This window comes from Saccostrea cucullata, unplaced genomic scaffold (assembly GCF_032062105.1).
Source record: "Saccostrea cucullata isolate Sc308-1 unplaced genomic scaffold, CSIRO_AGI_Scuc_v1 ctg162, whole genome shotgun sequence".
NCBI classification, from domain to species: Eukaryota; Metazoa; Mollusca; class Bivalvia; order Ostreida; family Ostreidae; genus Saccostrea; species Saccostrea cuccullata.
The window spans coordinates 56,802-77,500 of NW_026930272.1; the positions used below are offsets into that span (position 1 = coordinate 56,802).

Consider the following 20,699-nt stretch of genomic DNA (forward strand, 5'->3'; position numbering starts at 1 on the left):
TTGACATGGTCTGTTTTGATTTACTGTTTCCAAGGTGATGTGAATGGTAGCACTCAGATTAATTGGAAAGTCATGAGTGTCTATTAATAACTTGGCTTCAGTTGACTATCATTTGTGTATTCTGGGCCCTTGCCAGTGAATTTACGGCTGGAAGAACCATCAGACATTTTCCATATGTTCCATTGTTTAATTTATGCCCTGACCATAGCTCACTCTGCCTTATACAGCCTCATCAGTTTATTGGTTATAAAATCAAAAAGGGGGAGGGGCATACTTGTTTCCTGGTCATGTATACTTAGCAGTGTAATATTCTGAAATATAAATAGTAGAATAAACTTGTGAATTCCACCTTCTAAATTGTTGTCTTATAGGTTTTGATAATAAAATCACTTGTTATCAAGAAATATTCTGATTTATGGTCTTGCATTTTAATTTTTAAAAAAAAAATAAAGTATAGGGGGAGGAGGGAGGTGTTAAAATATCAATTGAGTGACATTTTAGTATTTTATTTTCAGAAATTCAACAATGATTGGTGGATTGGACGTTTGGTCAAGGATGGATGTGACGACTGTTTTATTCCTAGTCCTGCAAAACTGGAAAACCTCAAATCCCTGTCTGGTCCCAAAAGTAAAATGTATGTAAGGTAAATGAAAAAATCAAAATCTTATGAAACAGCTCAGGGCTCAGTTGGTGCTTTTTTTTTTTCCCTTGAAGTGATTAACCAAAATTAGATGATTAGTTCTTCTTTTAATCACCACTTAACCAACCCTTGAGCACAAGTTGTTTGCAAAAAATTCTTTCCCAGAACACTTGGTATTTTTCCAGAGGAGGGAAACACATTTGATGTAAATTTCAACTGCTTCTCTTCTCATTGCACTAATTGGAAATAATTAACCCTTCTGTTGATAATTAGAAGATGTTTTATATCCGTAATTCTTTGTTCTTTAGACAAAGTTTTAGTTCTTCTTGTAAGTCTTCCCTTTAATTGTACCACTATGATTTAATTATCATTGTGAATTATGTAATTTTTAATTTCCTGCTTACATTGACCTAGTTCCATACTGCCCTAGTTTCTAATTTTTTCCCCTTGTGGACCAAGTTTGTTGTATGTTTGCATGCATTGTTTAAATTTTATTGATTATATTTCATGTTGACCAGATAAAAGTGACATAAGTTTTGTCTCTTTTTCAGACGAAATGATTCCAGTACTACCATGGAAGGTATGCTGGGGCAGGGAACAGGTATGAACTCCTCCCGAGAATCCACCCCACCCACGCCAGGTAATCAGCACTCACCCTCCCCATCCGTGCAGGGTTAAGGGCACATATACCCTCTACTCAGCAATATGAAGTTATAAACTGTATGTCAGTGATGCAAGTCAGTCAATGCATATGGGATTCCTTTTTAGAACCTTTGAATGCTTTGAATAGGGCACAGAAAAATTGACACATTGTAAATTTATGCATTTTCTAATAGCCTTTAGTATGAATCAGGCAAACACCAGCATGTGTTCATTAATTGCATTTTTTCCCAACAAGGCCAGACATAGACTTATAATACTAGTACATGTATATATTCTGTATAATGCATTTGAATTTATCCCAATTAGGCCAGTAAGCAACGAGATAAACATACAGAAAATTGGAAATAAAAAGGGTTGATGAACGATGATCCACTCAGTTGTACATTTAGGTTCACTGTAGTATATGCACAATACTGGAGATACATTTGATGAAGTATTTTCACTTGGCTTGAAAGAAGCATCAAACTGATGTTTGATACATGAACTTTGAAAAAGAAAATCAAATCGATGTTATAATTAACAAATCACAGAAACTGGTAGGGAATGTTTCTTTTCACTTGACATGGGTAGGATTTTATATGAAATAGCTGCTAATTGTTTGAAAACCAATAGTTCTTGCTTAGCTTTAGATGAAAAGTAGCAGCATGTGCCCCATCTTAACAATGAATTTACATTTAAAACAGGTGTTATCTGTACTTTTATCGATGCAGATCTTTGGCTTGTTCTATAACAAAAGTGCAAATATTCAAGCTTGAAGCTACATTTCATAGATAAGATATAGGTAGTTGTGTTGTGTTGAGGGAGAATGCTAGCATGAAAAGTGCTATGTAAAGCAAGCTTCAGTGGCAGTGATGCAGTTTATGTCTTGTGTGTCCTGTTGCATCAAATTTACATTTGACTAACTAGATGTTAAAAAGAAGAGAAAAAAGAATGAAAAGGGGGGATGGAGATAGAGGAGTGGTGTTGTGTCAGAACTCAACTTATTACTGGTACATGGGGATGATTTATATTCATTGTCAGGGTTAAAAATTACCGTATAAATGGAAATTTTAGCGAGACGCAAATTTAGCGATTTCTTCCTTAAATCTGGTGTTTTATTTTTAGCGAGAAGTAATTTTAGCGATTTTTTTTAAAAATGCTAACTAAAAAAGCTATTACAAATAATACGCAATTAATTTTTAGCGGTATTCAATTTTAGCGATGTCAGCACCCTCGCTAATAATGCCAAAATTAAATCCTCGCTAAAAATTCTACTTGTACGGTAAATGTAGCGGTAGCTGTTTTTACATGTTTTAAGGATTTAAAATTAATTAAAATACTAGCATGTGTTCATATTAGCATGTGTTCATATAAGTTTTGCATTTATTAACTGTCTCTGGACAGTAATAAAACAGCACAAACATCTTCACCCTCAAGTTTTCAAGATTGATTTGTCTTTTGTATTACCATAAAGTGACAAATGTGTTTGAGAATAAAAGCAGCCTTTATATGTTTTGTTTTGTTTTTTATCAGGAATGACCGAGGAGAATGGGGCAGACAGTACAGTGGGAGAGGATAGTGATAGCACAAAAGCCTACAAAGCAGGGGGCATCATCCCTCCAACCAAAGAGAAGAAAAAACCATTCTTCAAAAAGGTAGTTTAGGATGCATAAAATTTTGGATCATCAAATTTTGTGACTCCTTATTTTCACGCCAATAGCAATTGGATTTTTCACCAAGACATTTTTTTCACAACAGTTAATGATTAATATTGTTGAATATGATCTTTTATGATAAAAAATATTTGCTAGAATGAAATTTTTGCTGTCAGACAGTCATAATCATGTGAAAATAAAGTCATGAATAAAAATTGATTTACAGTGGTTTATATGATTAGTAAACTTTCATACAATATGGAATGAGTATTTATACTTCACCAGTGATACTTTGTACTGGCGACTGACCTAACCATTTACAATCTGTATAGATTTTTGTAAAAATGTTGACATTCATTGAAATTTCAGTCAGAGTCAGTGCCACCTTATGAAGTAGTGCCTTCCATGCGACCAGTCGTTCTGATTGGTCCTTCACTGAAGGGATACGAAGTGACAGACATGATGCAAAAAGCTCTCTTTGATTTCCTCAAACACAAGTTTGAAGGGAGGTAAGTAGGGCATCATGTGAAGATTGAGTTGTATGTAATCACACAAGAAAAAGGAGAGCACTGGTGCAGCAAGTGTGTTTATTTGAAAATGACAAGTAATATAGGAAAACAGTAATAACAAAGAATTTTAATTCAATTTCATTTGGTCAAAATATTAGGTTTACATGTAAATTGATTTTATTATTCTGTATAGAAGTCTTGCATTGATACTTATATGGAGGGTACAAAACTTGTGATGTACCTGTAGAAATCTGTCATTTAGTGTTGAATTTTTCTTTTGCAGGATAATCATTACAAGAGTCACGGCAGACATCTCATTAGCTAAACGGTCAATAATTAATAATCCCAGTAAAAGAGTCTTGCTGGACAAACAGAGTCGTTCATGTGGAATAGGTTAGTATGCTCAACAGAAGGAAATTTATTTTTAAGCATTGCTCTTTCTTAACATGTATTTTGTTAAATCAATACACCCCCACATTCCCCTTTTTCAAAAAAAAAATTATAGATTATGTATGTCTACTTTTTGGATAGAATGCCTATGTTAAAGAAATTTTTTTGTCTTGATTTGCAGGAGAAGTTCAAAATGAAATAGAGAGAATATTTGACTTGGCTAGGTCTATGCAGTTGGTAGTTCTAGACTGTGACACAATTAACCACCCTTCACAATTAGCAAAAACATCGTTAGCTCCAATTATTGTTTATGTCAAAATTGCTTCACCAAAGGTAAGTTGTATAAAGCTTTAACTTTTCTTTTTAGACGAGATAATTTCAGAAACTATGGAAGCATTTGTCTGAAAATTTGTACACATATTATTCACCATATGAAGTTGTGGAAATTTTCATCTTGATTCGATTATTATTTTGAATTTTACAGGTGTTTTTTCATTTTTATTTTGTGGTTTTTTACCGTTTCTCAGGTTTTATTTTTTATTTATGCAAGGATTAATCTGAAAATTTGTACACTTATTATTCACCATATGAAGGTGTGCACCTGGAATTTTCAACTCTTTTTGTTCATTTTTTTGCATTTTACAGGTTTTATTTTTTATTTAAATTGACTTGTTCATTTTGGGCTCATGTATAAGGTTTGAGACATAGAATCTAGAATATCTGTACAAAAATACTACAGCCTAAAACTACTCATAAAAACTTTTTAAAAAATCAAGTGTTAAAAACATTTTTTACATTGCACAGAAGATAATGTAATTTCATTTGTCTCTTGGGAATAATGACTGGACATGCATCCAGTTATAGATAAATTTAGTTTGGTGTGGGAAGTTGAAATTCTCATTATCAACCTCCTGGGAATAGAGCAGCACAAGTAAAGATCTCTCTTCTCTTATTCTCTTAATTGTAATTTATTGTCTGTCAAAGCACTTCATTACTGGATAGCTCTTTATTTTCAAAATGAATTTGATAAAAAGTTATCAAGATTAATTTGATTTTGTATAATATGATTTTTTTTCAACAATTAGTTTGCAGAGTGACATAACACATAATTGATATATATTTTTTTAATGCAGAAATAAAAAAATAAAAAAAAAAATTAAAAAAAAATAATGTTACAATGAAATTACAATGTATTAGTATTGATGTTTCATTTGATTGCACCTTTGTTTCATTCATTAAGAAACATGATGAGCAATTATATTTCACTGCAAATTTTTGTAAGTAAATTGTGAACACCTCTAGATCCATAAAGTATTTTTGAATTGACACCTTCTCTGAAAAACCCAGCGGGGGGTATTTGTCCCTATTGGACAGTTCTAGTTATAATTTCAATGGTCAAAGTCAAAGGGTCAAGTAATTGATATCTTTATTTAATTGTGGTGTGGGGTTTCTGTTCGACAGCTAGGTCAGTAAATTTTATTTAAATTTCTTTCACAGGTATTACAGCGACTAATCAAATCTAGAGGAAAATCCCAGAGTCGTAATATGAATGTACAGTTAGTAGCTGCTGACAAACTGAACCAATGTAGTCCTGTAAGTAGAATTAAGGCTATTCATTTCATTTGGAAGAACTTACTTGCATATTGAAATAAATAGTTTTTTAAATAGGTTGGACATTTTTCTGTTATTTTATTCGTAAATGTAATGTACAATATAAAAAAACACAGTATAAAATCAGAAAAAAAAATGGTGCTGTACAAGTTATTTACATTTGTCTTAACTTTTATTTCCTTTAATATTAAGTAAAGCTTTTATTTCTCTTGCAGGATATGTTTGATGTAATTCTAGATGAAAATCAATTGGAAGATGCCTGTGAACATTTGTCCGAGTTCTTGGAGGCTTACTGGAAAGCCACACATCCAATTGACACGTCACAGCAGACAAAACTGATGCCTTCTCCTAATCCCATAAGCAGGCATAACACAGTGCCCCCTGGGCACCATGGACATGGGCACCACGGACATGGTCATAATGTTCATAGTTCATTTCGTGAACCTCGGCGACACGCTGATCATGAACACCATATACGTGGTAGTGATAGAGACCCAAGTCCTTCCCATGAAAAACTTCACGATCGCGATCTGAGATCGGGACACTATGACCGTAGTGATTACAATCGGATGTCGCCGCGCGAATTCAATCGTAGAGACAACAGTGGTGACATGCACGATCCGCGGCGAGACGACCGGTACTCAAACAGGAAGGAGCACGAACATTTTGATTCGAGAGAATCGTACGGTTCACCCACGAGGAATTCAAAATACCCCATGAAACAGCAGTCTATAGACATATAGATTTACAGCAAATCTTTGTGGGAAAGGAAAACAAAAACTTCCAGGGATTTTGCAAATAGTGCAGTGATCACAAAAATTCAAAGTGTTTTTGACCCCTATTTTGTTACAAGGTCATGTGCCATTGATGACCTTTGCCCCCTGTTAAGATGTAGATAGATCCCTATCTACTGTGGAGAGTTGCAGATCTGTCCTGGACACAGATTTTGTCATCCAGTGTTTAAATGTGGTGTGAATGCCTTCCTGTGTTACAAAAGAAGATACGTATAGATTGCAGGTTTTCTTTTTTTTTTTTTTATAATTCGTATCAATAGTTCTTGCAGAAATAGCCATATATAGATAGAACTTTATATCAGTTTTTCAAATTTTACAGAACTGAAAATCACGTGATAATTAATGATTATCATTTTGTAGTTTAACATGTTCTTCCCAACATTGCATGTCTGATTTTTAAAAGAAATTTCGAGAGCGAATAATACTTGTGTTGAAGAATTTGTTTGTTTGTATACTCAGAAAGTTGAAGGTTGTACATGTATATGGTTGTGATTCAGATCTTCACAACCCTTGTATGATTCCTGGAATAAATCATTAAGCATGACATTAAATAGGTTTTTTTGAATTTGACCACCTTTTCATTGTTTTAAAGATCATTGCTGTTCCTTGTTTTTCCCTGTCCATGTTCAGTTAAACATCTCACAAATTTTGCAGGCAAAATTATGTTTGTGACATGGTTATTAAAACAAGACAAAATTGTCTCCAAGGTGAAAAATATCTTCTGTAGTGGTTATTATTATTATTTTTTTTTTTTTGTGAAAGTGCAATAAATAGATTTTCATTCAAAATGGGGGAAAATGTGTATACTATAAACTTTGTTAGTGCAATTGTTAGTGCAACTGTTTAAATTCTCAGTTCAGAGTTATATTATTGTTTTCGATTTTTTTTAATTGGTACGTGTATATTTTTCTTGTTTACATTCTAAACCTATGGCTGGCCATAGTAGTATTTTTTCTCTTTTTTTAATTCAATTTATTTTTTAGCTCATATTTGCCCTCTTTGTTTGTTTACCCAGTCATTGTAGGATTGTATTCTACGCACACTCAATTAAATGTATAGGGGTTATTTCCCCTTCTACATAGAAGAATCTCATTTGTTTACTGGTACATGTAATATGAAGGTAGACAAACATGCTTCATATACCACAATTATTATGATATTTGCAAGGCCAGATCTGCAAAATGTTTTTTTACTGCATATACATGTACAACAAAAAATAGACAAGTGCTTTTTTATATACATTGATGAAATAATTAATCAGTAGATATTAATCAACTGTCTTTACAAAATCAGAGTGTATATCAATTATAGCAGACACCTATCTTATATTTATTAATTGTACTGATGCACAAGAATGCATTGCATTTTTAAGTTTATATTGAACAGATAGATATAAGATATATTAAGAAATATTAAGAAGAAATGATGTATGTTTAATAATTTTGTAAACAATATTGTATACATACTTTTTGATATAATCGTCAAAATATTGAAACTTATCCATCTTGGTGATAAGAAGTAGTCAGTTAAAAGTATCCATACCAAATGATATGTAGTTTATTAACATAGTTTGAGGATAGCTTTTTTTTTTAATCTTCATAGTGTTATATTTTATGGAGTACAGTGTGTATGAATTAAATAGTCTTTCAAGAACTATTTTAACTACTCAATTAGATCTAATATTTAATGATTTATCAAAGTTGCAATAATTTATTCTTCCCATCCCTATGGTAAATCATTTACAGTTCATATAGTAAGAATGTATAATGTTGATTCAGTATCTTTCCTAGAATGAAAATGAATGATTTTGTATTTCATGAGATTTAAAAAAAAATTTATTTGAAGTTTGCTCATTTTAGTCAAGTGCGATAAAGTATTGGATGAAATGGTACAAATGCTTTTGCAATTTGTTCATGGAATACAGAGGCATATAAAAAACATTTATCACTTAAGCAAGTCTCTTCTCAGAAAACTGTGTGTATGAATGTTTTGCATGATGAGCTACATGTATGTCTTTACCTTAATCTACATGAAGTAAAATTTTGTTGACAAGGATATTCCACACTTACTATGTAATGCATTTATATCTCCATTTTGTTAATGGTATGGGAATTGTTGCACTACCCTTTAAAATTATGTACATTATTATTATTCGGTATGTCAATTTTATTAAATATTTCCAAGTTTGTTGGATTTGTAAATAAAACGGATTTTTATCTCGGAACGTTTGATTTCCTTATTTGTTGTTTGTTGCATTTAAAAATGTCTCAACCTCATTTATAGATTTTCTGAGGCAAAGGAACAATTTTGCCCTTTTTATGCCCGTTTCGAAGAAGGGAGGGCATATTGGTTTGCTGCTGTCTGTCGGTCCACCTACAGTTTCCGTTCATTTTCTTCGCAGAGGTTGCACACACTAAAATGAAATTTGGTAGAGATACAGATTTATCATTAGAATATCTGTTGGGAAAAATTCCAATTATTTGCAAATTTTTTGCAGAGGGGGGATTTATCACAAGATTATGTTGGATCTGTTTTGGATATAATTTAGCAATTTTTGACAGAGTTATGCCCCGACTTAGAAATTCTATTTATTTGCTGTTTCCGTTCGTTTTCTTGGCAGATATCATGCATACTGAAATGAAACTTGGTATACATCTAATTTATAACAAGAATAGCTAGGTCAGTTCTGTTTTGAATATGATTGATCAATTTTTGACAGGTTAAGTCCCTTGGACTTAGAAATAAAATTATTATTTGCAGATTCTGTTCATTTTCTTCACAGAGGTTTTACATACTGAAATAAAATTTGGTTTACAGTTTTATCATGTAAAGAAAATCTGGGTAAGTTACGCTTTGGGTACGATCGAACAATTTTTGACAGAGTTATGCCCCTTGGACAAAAAAAAAATTCAATAACTTGGAGGGGTCATACACGTTTCAAAACATCTCTTGTTATTGGGATAGGGGCTCAAAATTAGGAGTTAGTACATGCATATGTTAATTTGATTTTAAGGAACATAAAAAAAGTAAAGAGCAATAGAGTTTAATCATACAAAATACATGTATGTTTTTAAAAAAAATCCCTATACATTTGTAAGGGGTGTTGTTTTCTGATACTTCTCGCATACTGAGACTTTTTTCCTCAGCGAGATTTCTCCTGGTAGTCTGACAGTGAGCCAATTCCCTGACTGGATTTGTAGTGAATTTTCCCGAGAGGAATTAAATACTTTAAAGCAGTTTTTCGGACTTGTCTTCCTATATAACAATGCAGCCAATCTTCCTTGAAAAAAACTTCTAATTTTATAAGCATAAGAAATAACATTCTTACATTTTTCAATAACTAAACTATATATTAAGACTGCTAGGGCCTCCTTCCCTTTTGATAGTGTAGCTTCCTCCAATTTACATACAGCGAAGATGCCAATTAATTATGTATGAAAATTGTTCCTCTATAAGTCGTTCTTTCAGTTACAAGAAACCTTCTTTTTGAAAAATACTGCAATGAATGAAGGGAAACTTTTAAAAAGCATTATCTTTATCTTTTGTGATAACAAGACGAGTTTGTTTTGAAGTTAAGTCCTTTTGAAAATGCTTCTGTCTGAAATGTAGAATCATATAAATGTTTTTACTCAATGCAAATCCACTCAGAACATAGCCATAACTCATAACCAGTGTTTTATTTAGAAAAATAATTAATACTTGTCAACTGTATAATGAAAACCTTTGTCTGCAACTGCAAAAATTTAGATATATATATTTGAAGGTCTATAACACTGCTTTATTGTTTAAAGTGCAGTGTCCCTGTAAAATAAATACAAGAGAGGTTTTTGGATATTCTCTCAGTTACTGGACTAAAATGACTATTCAGGCAACAGTAGATCTCTATAATTTTTTTTTGTATATAAACTGTGAAAAGACACAAGAAATATGTAAAATCAATTTATTAACATCTTAGTTTAACTATGTAAACCATGATATATCTTTGGTACACATGGATCGCTCTCTGTTTGGGAGAATTATTCTTGGAATGGCTTTGCTGCTCCATTCACCCTGTAGAAACAAAGGGAAAATTACAACCCAGTGTAAATATGTGCAAAATTCACCAATACCATTCAAACAAAATATTTTTGACTTGTAATTTGCAATTTTGATAAACTGACCGGAAATCGGCTCCCGTCTGACTTATTGCATTGCATGGATATTGGTGCGTTTTTATACAGTAGTTGTAATGACGTCACTTTTGCAGGATTCCAATCCACCGACTGATACCTCAAACCGACATCATCTACGTCATTTCTACTGAAAGTAAAAATACAATACAGTGAATAAATTTGTTGCATTTTTTTTGTCGTTTTTTCTAAAGATGTTTCTTCGTTAAATATGTTTTTGACTTTCATCAACTACATGTATACTGGGTACTGAAAACCAACTTTTATTCGCGACGACTTTATTTCGCGATTTACAATAAAGGGATAAACTAGTTCGCGACTTTTAATTTTTCGCGATCAAGCCTTTTTGGATTTGTTGGTAGTTGACACAAAGACTTAAAGGACCGGTTTGCGACGAGAAATATTTGCGATGACGAGAATTTCGCGAAAATATCTCGCAAGCGAATAAACATTGGTTTACAGAATGTCTGGAGTTGTATGGTGTTCGCCGATGAAATTTTAGTATGTATTCCATTATTTGTGGTGACTGTCAGGTACATATATAGGAATTCGAATTTGATAAGCTGATTTATGAAAAATACAAGAAAAAAATATACAGTTAGTGTTAAAAATGACTGATGACCCCTTACGCTTTCGCCATCTTGAGGAACAGATCGAGAGTCCAGTCTGATATTGAACTTTTACAAACTTCAAGGTCACAGCGTGGATAGTAGTGAATGTAATTCACACACATTTCTTCTCGTATAGAAAAACCGCCCTAAAATAAACAGTAACTCATCTTTAAAATTCAAAGTATAAGGTACATGTATATTCTATAGCTTAGAAATACAGTGAAAGCTGTATAACTTGACACCTGTACAACTTGTTTCACTTAAAGTAGTACAAATCCTTTCTCAGTTATCTATGTTCTTTAAAATTATATTCAATTTTGTAAATTTAACTGTTTCCAGTAAAGATTTCATTATTAAAAATTTATGAAATTATGATCAAAATTTTTCTGAAAAAAAAAAATCTCTGAAAAATTTATTCTTCTAAATTTCATAGTAGTTACCAACGTGACCGCAGATCTATTCAAGGTGCTGTCAAAACAAGAAGTAATCAAAGCGTCACCCTGAAACAAATGAAATTTCATATTTATTCAAACTCAAGCTTCAAACTACATTTATATTTTCAAATGGTATTTAAAGAAGTCCACTGCATAATTTACCGGAAGCACGTGGACGTGGCGAGGAAGCGCGCGGATTTCTTGGAAGTGTGGACTGTAGTGGTTATCTCTGTTTAGTTCCGGAAGTTCGATTCCGTTCCGGATGTGTTTTGTGTAAACCTTCCTTCCGGTTAAGTGAGTATGGAGCTGAGAGGCGTACACTCTGATTCCACTGTGTGGCAACGCCTTCAAGAAAAAAAGAATTAAATGAGAATTCTTGAAATGTTCCTTTTTTTTTAAATCTTTAAAACTGAAATACTCTGGGTATTTTATTGAAAGCGAAAAATCAATATTCTTAAATCTCAACCCAAATCGTTTTTATACCAACGAAGTAAAATTAATCATGGGGATTTGGAAGTTTTTAAACAAGCAAACTGGCTCTGTTCAATCTTTTTCATTGTTCGTATTTTTCATTATTTTGAACTCGTGTGGTAAGTTTTCGTTTTATTTGTCTTCTCTATAAACGTATTTTACTGTAACTCTCAAAATACTTGGGGTAATAGTACACATCTTCACATACTATTCTGGTGCAGTCTGTTGTACAATATCCCGGCAGTTCAAACATCCCCTGGCCTGGAGGGATCGCCATTTTATTGGTGTACTCCAGACCTAACTCCATGATTCCGGAGTCGTACCGCCTCAGATGTTTTGTGACATGAAACCTTATTCCAGAAGAATCTATAACCCCTATCAAAAAAGAAATGTAATTTAGTTTTTACAAAAATGCACAATTTCGAGTTAAAAAATTTCGATTTTAAAATTTTCTTTAAAGAAGATGGGTGAACAAGGGGTGCAGAATGCTCATAGCTTAATCGAAAAAAAAAAAAACAAATATCTGAAGCAAGACATCTAGGACTGCAGTGGAATTGATCTGGTCTAAAAATCATTTCATAGCTAAATCACTTAATGATGCTGTAACTGAAACATAGAATGGGCATACAGCTTTTCGGGTTTAACCCTGGTTTAACTAAAGAATTTGTTCTTACCCGTTTTCAGACCTGGGTTGTTCAGATGTACCTCTAATAAGACATACTGTGACATGTGTGGGCCACCAATGGCTGTCCCTGCCTCGTTGGGCAGGTACATGGCCTGTCAAAGTCCGAATAAAATACCTACATCTATAACATTCAAGTAACAAACTGAAATTTGCAGATTTTAATTATTTTGGTGCTTTTCACTCATACAGATGTACTTCTTAAAAAAAAAAAAAGAAAAAATAGGACTATTAACTTTTTCAAGATTCATTTTTTACAATAAAAATTACCAATTTCACAAACAATTATGTGAACAACGAATAAAACGCCGACCATCTGAAATTCCAGAGGTGGGATTAGGTGTCTACGAGGGGAAAGCATCCCTTGTCAATAAAAATTGAAACAATTAAGATATGGATTCAACGCGCCAAACTGTAATAAAAAATACGTGAACCTACCGATGCTCCCATCGCCCAGGCTCCTATCACTTCTCGACACGCAGCTAGTTCTGGGGGTTTGCCCTCAGCCATACCCGGCCCATTGTATGACGTCAATGTCACGTGAGGACCCACTTGACAGTGAAAAACTTCAATATGGTGAACAAATTGTGCGTTTCCCTCTGTAATGATGCCTTCATACTGTGTAAAATAAGAGGTTTTAAACAATTTTTGGTCTTTTATCACGTGTAGCATCGGGTCTGAGCAAAATCACGGCTATGTGCTTGGTGGGATATACTTTAAATTTAAAAAAAAATCATAAAAAATGGGTTCACCGTTCATATTCTGATATTTATCATCAGTTGAATTAATTTCAATTTTGAAAAAAAATAAAGCACCCCCTCCCGCTCCGCAACAAATGAACTTGTGTGTTGAACCTTTATTCAATTTTCTCTCTCTCTCTCTCTCTCTCTCTCTCTGGTATTTTACCTTTATGATGTGGTGTTTTCTATCGAGTTTTGGAAGCTTGGTTACATACCACCAATAAGTTGTTTCCCGATCTGGAATTGTGATCTGTAGAATAAATTTTAAATATATTCCCAAAGCAATTTAATTGACAAATCTAAAGGGCAAACAAATGCCAGATGGATTAATAAATTGATAGTTTTCTAATCAATTACCGTTGTTTTCCGAATATGAATTCATTTCGGAAATGACTTAATAAACACAAATAATAAATTTATAAAGTTCAATCTCATTCACAATTTTGATAATGAAATCAACCCAAGCTTTAACATTTAGTATGGACAAATATTTTCAATCTCTTCTTAATGAAATACACACTTCTCTAAATTCAAAATTTAAACCCCTATAATTTAAGTTCTTTTGTTCCAGTAATTTCTTAACTTTTTTCAATTGAGACATAACATGAAATTTTAAAACTGACCTTTGGATTAACGATGTCGAATGACCAAGTATCAGGGGGAATTTCCGGATCCGGTAAATCTGGTTTCAGCAGCTGGACTCTTTGTAGACCGAACTTCACAGAAGATGGAAGCCTAAATCCAAACCTCGGAAAACCATTCCCCACACCAAAGATAACATGAGTGGTGCCTGTCTGATAAAAGTCACCAAGGTCACATTGGAATTTCATTTATTCTATCCAAGAACATTAACTTATTTAAAATTCAACCCCATCCCTCGAAATAGAGCTACAGTCTCGTCACAGACTTTTCATTTAATCCGAAATTTCTGGTATTTTCATTTTTAAAAATAAATTTTACATTTCCCTTAGAGAACAATTTCATTAAGATGGCACAACGAAATTAAACACATATTTCCTTGACAAGCAAAGTTTTGACGTTATAGATACTGAAGACACAAGCAAAAAAGTAGCTTTTTTTTAACAAATAATGTTATAGATCGGCAACCCCCCCCCCCCTCATCTTAAAGTCATGCATTTCAAGTATAAGATATAGGTTAGGTTACCAATAACTTAACGCTCCGATAACACACAAGAACAATATGCACTTTTTTGTGAAATTATTGATGTAATTCAATTAATCCGCTTTTCCAATGCTTGATAGTACTCATCAAAATCTATAAATTAAATCTGATTAGACAAATGGGTTTATATGCCTCTCAATAAAAATTGGCGCCAAACAGAATGACAATATGATTTACTCACATCAATGATGTAGTCTTTGGGGTCACAGGTTTCAAACTTTCTCTGAAATCTGAGAAATAATTTGTTGTGTTTCCATTCCCCAGTTGTCAATTTGTAGCTTTGCCGGTAATCCATTCGTAAAACTGCATTTCTATCTGTCCAACAATCCTGTTAAAACGGTAATACTAGTAAATAACAATAATTCGTAAATCGGGGCACTGATGAATTAAGATAAATGACGTGTGTAATCTGAATTGTTCAAGCTGTCTGAAATGACACCCCCCCCCCTTACTTCTTTTGAAATCTTGAGGGGAAAAAATAGAAACAGTGAACAAGACAGTTTGATATCATGAATATGTGGATTTTTTTTTTACTTTACTAAAAAAATTTTTTTGAATTCAATTTCAAACCTTCTTCATAAAAAAATTACAAATAGATTCCCAAATAATGATACAATCCAAAGGCATATACATGTATATAGCTGCATAAATTGGTAGAAATTTTTGGACATACTGGTACTTTCAAATTAATTGTAAATGATTGTAAATCATTTAAATAATGCATATTATTCGTATTAACTCTCTACGAAATTGTAAAGTTTCTCTGATGCTCAAATTTTATCTTTTGGCAATTACATTAATAAACTGGGGGGGGGGGGGGGGGGTGCATAAACATGTACTAAAATTGCAGAAAACGGTATATTGCAATTAATTTAACATGCATAGGTGAATATTAAGTATAGACGCCCCCGTAATATAACTTTCAAGCTCAAATATGTGACAAAGATATATAAGATATTGTGGGAGCTTTTATTGAATTTTCTTGATATTTGTTTAATATATAGACCTATTCATTAGGTTTATATGAACAACACTTTGCTATTTACATCCGATGTTTTGAACCTTACCTTGATGTGTACTTTATTGGAGTGGACCTCAAAAATGGCCAAATCCGCATCAATCACATCACCATAGTTCGAAAATCCGAACGCCACCCAATTGTGCATAAAAATCGAACCGCTTAACTCAAAATAAATTGTTTGCGAATCATAGTGTACTCCCCATCTTAAAACCAAATTTCTTTCAGCGTCAAGATCAACTTTGTACCTAAAATCGGAGAAACTTGATGCAGGGTGGATTAAAAAGACCAGTGGAATTAACGCGGCAAAAGAGATGGTATCCATTGAGAAATCTGCGGAAATCCGAAAGGTTTCTGGAATTTATACTGAATGACACGCAAAAATTAGTTATCGATCCACTACTTAATCTGATATTAGAATTTAAGATAATGCTGTTCCCATATTGGAATTATCACTTTTACCACTTTTGCTATCCTTCTTCGTGTAATGATGAACACAATATTGGATTAAATTTTCAATTCATATCAATTAAAAAGAGCACATTTAGCTATATTGTATCTTTTTCGAATTTTTTTTTCGCTTTACGATGCGAGATATGATGGCATTTCTGTATCAAATATCAAATGTTTTTTTATTCAGAACACATGAACTGAAATCAAACATGAACACGATTGGGGTATTATGTCATATCTGACACTTTTATTGTTTCAATTTTATATCAGGGATACTGGTATTTGAATTCATGTACAATACTTGTAATTCCATTGCAAGTTAAAAGAATGTGAACAAAATGAACATAAAATATTGCTTTTGTACTCTAAGATTGGCTCACCACTTTACTGCCTTAAAACGGTACATGTACATTTGAAATATTGTACAACCATATACTTTCTTTTTTATAATTTTTTCCCATGGCATTAAAGAACGACTAAAATTTATGATTTTCCTTATTTTAAGATTTTCACTATTTGTAGTATACACACGAAGTATAGGTAAATGTCCAAATGTTTGCCAAATCTTGACCACTGCTTACATTTTATAATCTGTTGACAAAAGGATGACACACAGTCTATATGCCCCCCCTCCCCCCTCTCCATCCTAAATCTACTACTGGCGCATTGTGTTAGTTTGGGAATGCAAAACTTTTTTTTTCAATTTCTTCAATGAAAACTCTTATTAATTGGCATAATGAACTAAAGAATTCAATATAATGTTGATTCAATTTTCATTCAAAATCTTTATCATTTTGACGGCATTGTATTTTGCAATAGGTATACGTATAGTTCATTCGATATACAAGAAAAAGTTCGATTCGGCCACGTTGTAACATTTTCCCAACTACAGTGAAATACTTTTAAGAATCACAGATTAAGGAGATTACTGAATGATATAGTTTTTAAAAAAATTAATGTTGCATTTTCGTATTAAATTAAAAAATATATCAATGGAATTTGACAACTTAATCGGTTTAATGGCAATGCAAACTTAATGGAGCGTTTCTGCACACCCTCATAATAAATAAGAAATAGAAGTGGCTTTTTGTCCCCCACAAAGTACAAAGTACATTATTGTATTCAGTAGTCAGCAATTAATCATAGTGTTACGCTTATCCATTGACAGGTATTTCGTTATTCAAATTGACCTACAAGTGATGTGATATTTTATTACGCGTATTGTCTAATATTCCTTCTGGTGATGCTATGAGTGAAAGAGGTGAAGATAAAGAGCAGTGAACGAGCCTAAAAAGTCTATAAACAACACAATTCTGTAAAGAGGGTATTAAACACAGAACCATGATTTTTTTTTTTTAGAAAGGTCTTGTCAAACGCAATACAAAAGATTTTAGCCCGATGTCTTTTCATTCAAAAGTCATGACCAAGGTTAAAGTTTTAGAAAAGTAGGTCAAACTTCAAGGTCATCAAAATTCATAGTGTATTTAGAGAGGGAGGTCTTGTCACAGGTAATACACACATTTAATTTGAAAGTCCTATCTCTTCTCATTCAAGAGTTAGGGCCAGTTTTAAGTCATGTTTTAATTTTTTAAGAGTACGTCAAACTTCAAGGTCAAGGTCTCAGGGTCAAAAATTATAATTGTATTTAGAGAGATCTTGTCACAGGCATTACACAGCTTTAATATGAAAGCATCTTTTCTCATTCAAAAGTCATGGCGAAGGATAAAGGTTTTGAAAAGTAGGTCAAACTTCAAGATCACGAGGTCAAATATCATAGTGTATTTAAGAAGGTCTTGTTACAGGTAATGCACATCTTTCATATGAAAGCCCTATCTCTTCTCATTCAAAAGTTATGGTCAATTCAAAGTAATGTTTAATTTTTGTAAAGAAGGTCAAACTTCAAGGTCAAGGTCATCGGATAAAAAAGCATAGTAATTTTAGAATGGTTTTGTCACAGGTAATATACAGGTATATTATGAAAGTCCTATCTCTTCTCATTCAAAATATATGATCATGGTTAAGGTTTTCGTGACAGACGGACAGAACTCCAGTCTGGCAGACTGACAGACGAATGAGATATAATGTCTCCTCGCTTTCGCGAAAGCGGGGGACAAAAAGGTTTCACAATTAGTATTAAACAAGTCATTCAAGATACGACCCAAAGATAGGTTATATTTGCCAACAAGGTCATTATTTTCATATATTATACTTTCATGTAAGTTAGTTGAATCTGATTGGTCGAGAAACATTTGTTAAAAAACACTACTACCCGCTGAATAATGAAGCCACGCCCTCCAGCGTAGCAACAGTCAACATTGCTTAACGACGGGTGGTATTCCAAAAAATAGCGACTGCGCAGAATTTATGCGCGCACGGTTCACTGTTAAATGTATTTGTATAAAGCATTCAGTATAATATAGTAAATATAGCACGTAACTGAGTGTAACATTGAAAATTTTCACCTCTCGAAAACCATTGTCAACCTCGGCTGCGCCTCGGTTGACAATGGTTTTCTTGGGGTGAAAATTTTTAATGTTACACTCAACTACATGCAATATTTATATAATTGCAAACTTTGATAGAGGTTGCTGCAATACGCCAGAAGTCTGTTGAATTTTCTTTCTATGTTGTCCTCGTTCTACATCGACCTCTATTCATTATCTTACCCTTTTAGCTCACCTCAACAAAGTTGGCATCACATGTATATTGACTGTGATAAGACCTTACACTTTGACTTTTGACCTCGTGACCCTAGGCCTGGCCTTGAATTTTGAACTACTTTTCAAAAATTTAATCTTGGTCATAACTTTAATTTTAAATGCCGGAGAAAAGATAAAGATTTCACATTTTACATACATGTATAATACCTGTGACATGACCTTTCTAAATATACATTTCCGAGCATACTATGATTTCTAATTCCTTGACCTTGACCCTCATTTCTGACTTAATTTTAAAAAAATCAACTATGGTGATTCCTTTTGAATGACGTACGAAAGGTCAATCATACTTGAAACAATATGACATAAACAAGCAAATTTAAAGAATTATGGTCCCCCGCTTTCGGAGTCTTTGTGGGTAAGATGTCGTTTTTTATTACATAAATTGTGTCAAATATGTCATTTAGAAATTATCACCGAAATTAAATTTTAAAAAATAAGGTCAATATCGTGAAGGTCAAGGTCAAGGGTCAGAAATCATAGCATACTCGGGAATATCTTGTCACAGGTAATGCACATGTCAAGTATGATAGCCCTTCTCAATCAAAAGTTATGAGGAACAAGATGTGTTTGTGAAACGCCGACACTGTATTTCAACATTGCAAAAATTGAACTTTTCTTCAATTCAAATTAAATATATTGGTATCCAAAGTAGGATCTTCTCACAAGAAATACGATTGTGAAATATGAAAGCTCTAGCTCCATCTGTTCAAATGTTATGGCCAAGGATAAGTTTTGAAAGGTAGGTCAAACTCCAAGGTCAAAGGACCAAAGTACTAGTACTTGGTGCCCAGTAAAAGGTCTTCTCACAATGATTATGATGTGAAGTATGAAAGCCCTGGCCCTTACCGTTCAAAAGTTATGGCCATGAATACTAAAGTTTTTCACAAGTACGGAAATCTCCAAGGTCAAGGTCAAAAGTAGCTGCAGATCTGTAGCTCTCCGAAAAAAAGATATTGATAGACCGGAGTGCTACAGTGCCACCCATTGAAAAAACTGTATATTTATTGCGCACAAAAAAGTGCGCTCGGTTCTCGATTTATTTCTCCATGTTTTTCAAATGTAATCTCAAAATATTACTAACCGTGTGTTCCTAACATATTCTTTCGCTTTTTCCACAACCAAAAATTCCTCATAATTGTTGTTAATAGTCCTCCTGAGTCCTGACCCTGATATTGTAATCATCGAACATTTCGCTTATTTATACTGCCATTTTGGTTTCAAAGATAATTCGGTCCAATATGCAATTATCATAAAACGTGCATGCTTCGGATGTCAACTACGAGAGTACTTGATAGAAGATAAAGGAATTTTTTGAAATCTTTCCTTATTTGCAATTGAGGTAAGAATTTGGAAGAATTAATTAAGAACCGAGCGCACTTTTCTGTGCGCAATAAATATACAGTTTTTTCAATGGGTGGCACTGTAGCTCTCCGGTCTATCAATATATTTTTTCGGAGAGCTACAGATCTGCAGCTAGGTCAAAAGGTCAAAGTGCTGGTTTCTAATGAAAGGTCTTGCTACAAAGAATACATATTTGAAGTATGAAAGTCCTAGTATTTTCCATTCAAAAGTTATAGCCAAAGTAAAAGTTCAAATTTGAGGTGTAAAAGTGGGTCAAACTCCAAGGTCAAGGTCAAAAGGTCAAATTTGGTAGTACCTAAAGAAAGGTGTCACAAGGAATAAACATGTGAAATATAAAAGTCATAGCTCTACTAAATCAAAAGTTATGGGCAAGGTTAAAGTTTTTATGACGGACGGACAGACAGACGGACAGACAAATGAGATTGAATGACCAGTCGCTTTCACGAAAGCGGGGGACAATAATTTATCTCACCCACAAAGACACCGAAAGCGGGGGACCACAATTCTTCGAATTTGCTTGTTCCTGGTTACTACTGGTTCTATAAGGATCTAATTAGGATGGATGGTGTATCTAAGGATCTAAGGATTAATCTTATAATTGTTATATGTTTA

At 33.2% G+C, this 20,699-nt stretch overlaps 2 protein-coding genes across 9 annotated transcripts in view; one reads left to right on the plus strand and one right to left on the minus strand.

The window, feature by feature from the left end:
• LOC134283505 (voltage-dependent L-type calcium channel subunit beta-1-like) overlaps positions 1 to 8,465 on the plus strand; it is a 30,304-nt gene extending 21,839 nt beyond the window's left edge. For 4 of the 7 annotated variants that reach the window (XM_062765960.1, XM_062765963.1, XM_062765966.1 and 1 more), the window contains 8 exons: positions 516 to 643; positions 1,192 to 1,280; positions 2,816 to 2,937; positions 3,307 to 3,446; positions 3,730 to 3,839; positions 4,018 to 4,169; positions 5,334 to 5,429; positions 5,663 to 8,465. In XM_062765960.1, coding sequence (XP_062621944.1) covers positions 516 to 643; positions 1,192 to 1,280; positions 2,816 to 2,937; positions 3,307 to 3,446; positions 3,730 to 3,839; positions 4,018 to 4,169; positions 5,334 to 5,429; positions 5,663 to 6,190 — 1,365 coding nt within the window. In that variant the 3' untranslated portion in view covers positions 6,191 to 8,465. The remainder of the gene's footprint in view (positions 1 to 515; positions 644 to 1,191; positions 1,281 to 2,815; positions 2,938 to 3,306; positions 3,447 to 3,729; positions 3,840 to 4,017; positions 4,170 to 5,333; positions 5,430 to 5,662) is intronic. The other 3 variants (XM_062765964.1, XM_062765965.1, XM_062765961.1) reach the window with 3 other exon arrangements.
• Positions 8,466 to 10,159: 1,694 nt separating this feature from the next.
• LOC134283501 (dopamine beta-hydroxylase-like) lies at positions 10,160 to 15,955 on the minus strand. Of its 2 annotated transcripts, none has more exons than XM_062765954.1 (12): positions 15,599 to 15,955; positions 14,713 to 14,859; positions 13,972 to 14,142; positions 13,515 to 13,598; positions 13,047 to 13,226; positions 12,601 to 12,703; positions 12,135 to 12,301; positions 11,618 to 11,800; positions 11,462 to 11,521; positions 11,040 to 11,167; positions 10,402 to 10,537; positions 10,160 to 10,291 (listed from the first exon to the last, which is right to left on the minus strand). In XM_062765954.1, the coding sequence occupies exons 1-12, from the start codon at positions 15,872 to 15,874 to the stop codon at positions 10,202 to 10,204; spliced, it is 1,725 nt and encodes a 574-aa protein (XP_062621938.1). In that variant the 5' UTR covers positions 15,875 to 15,955; the 3' UTR covers positions 10,160 to 10,201. The 2 variants fall into 2 exon arrangements, with proteins under 2 accessions (XP_062621938.1, XP_062621937.1); XM_062765953.1 differs by having other exon boundaries at positions 10,402 to 10,540.
• Positions 15,956 to 20,699: the final 4,744 nt, after the last annotated feature.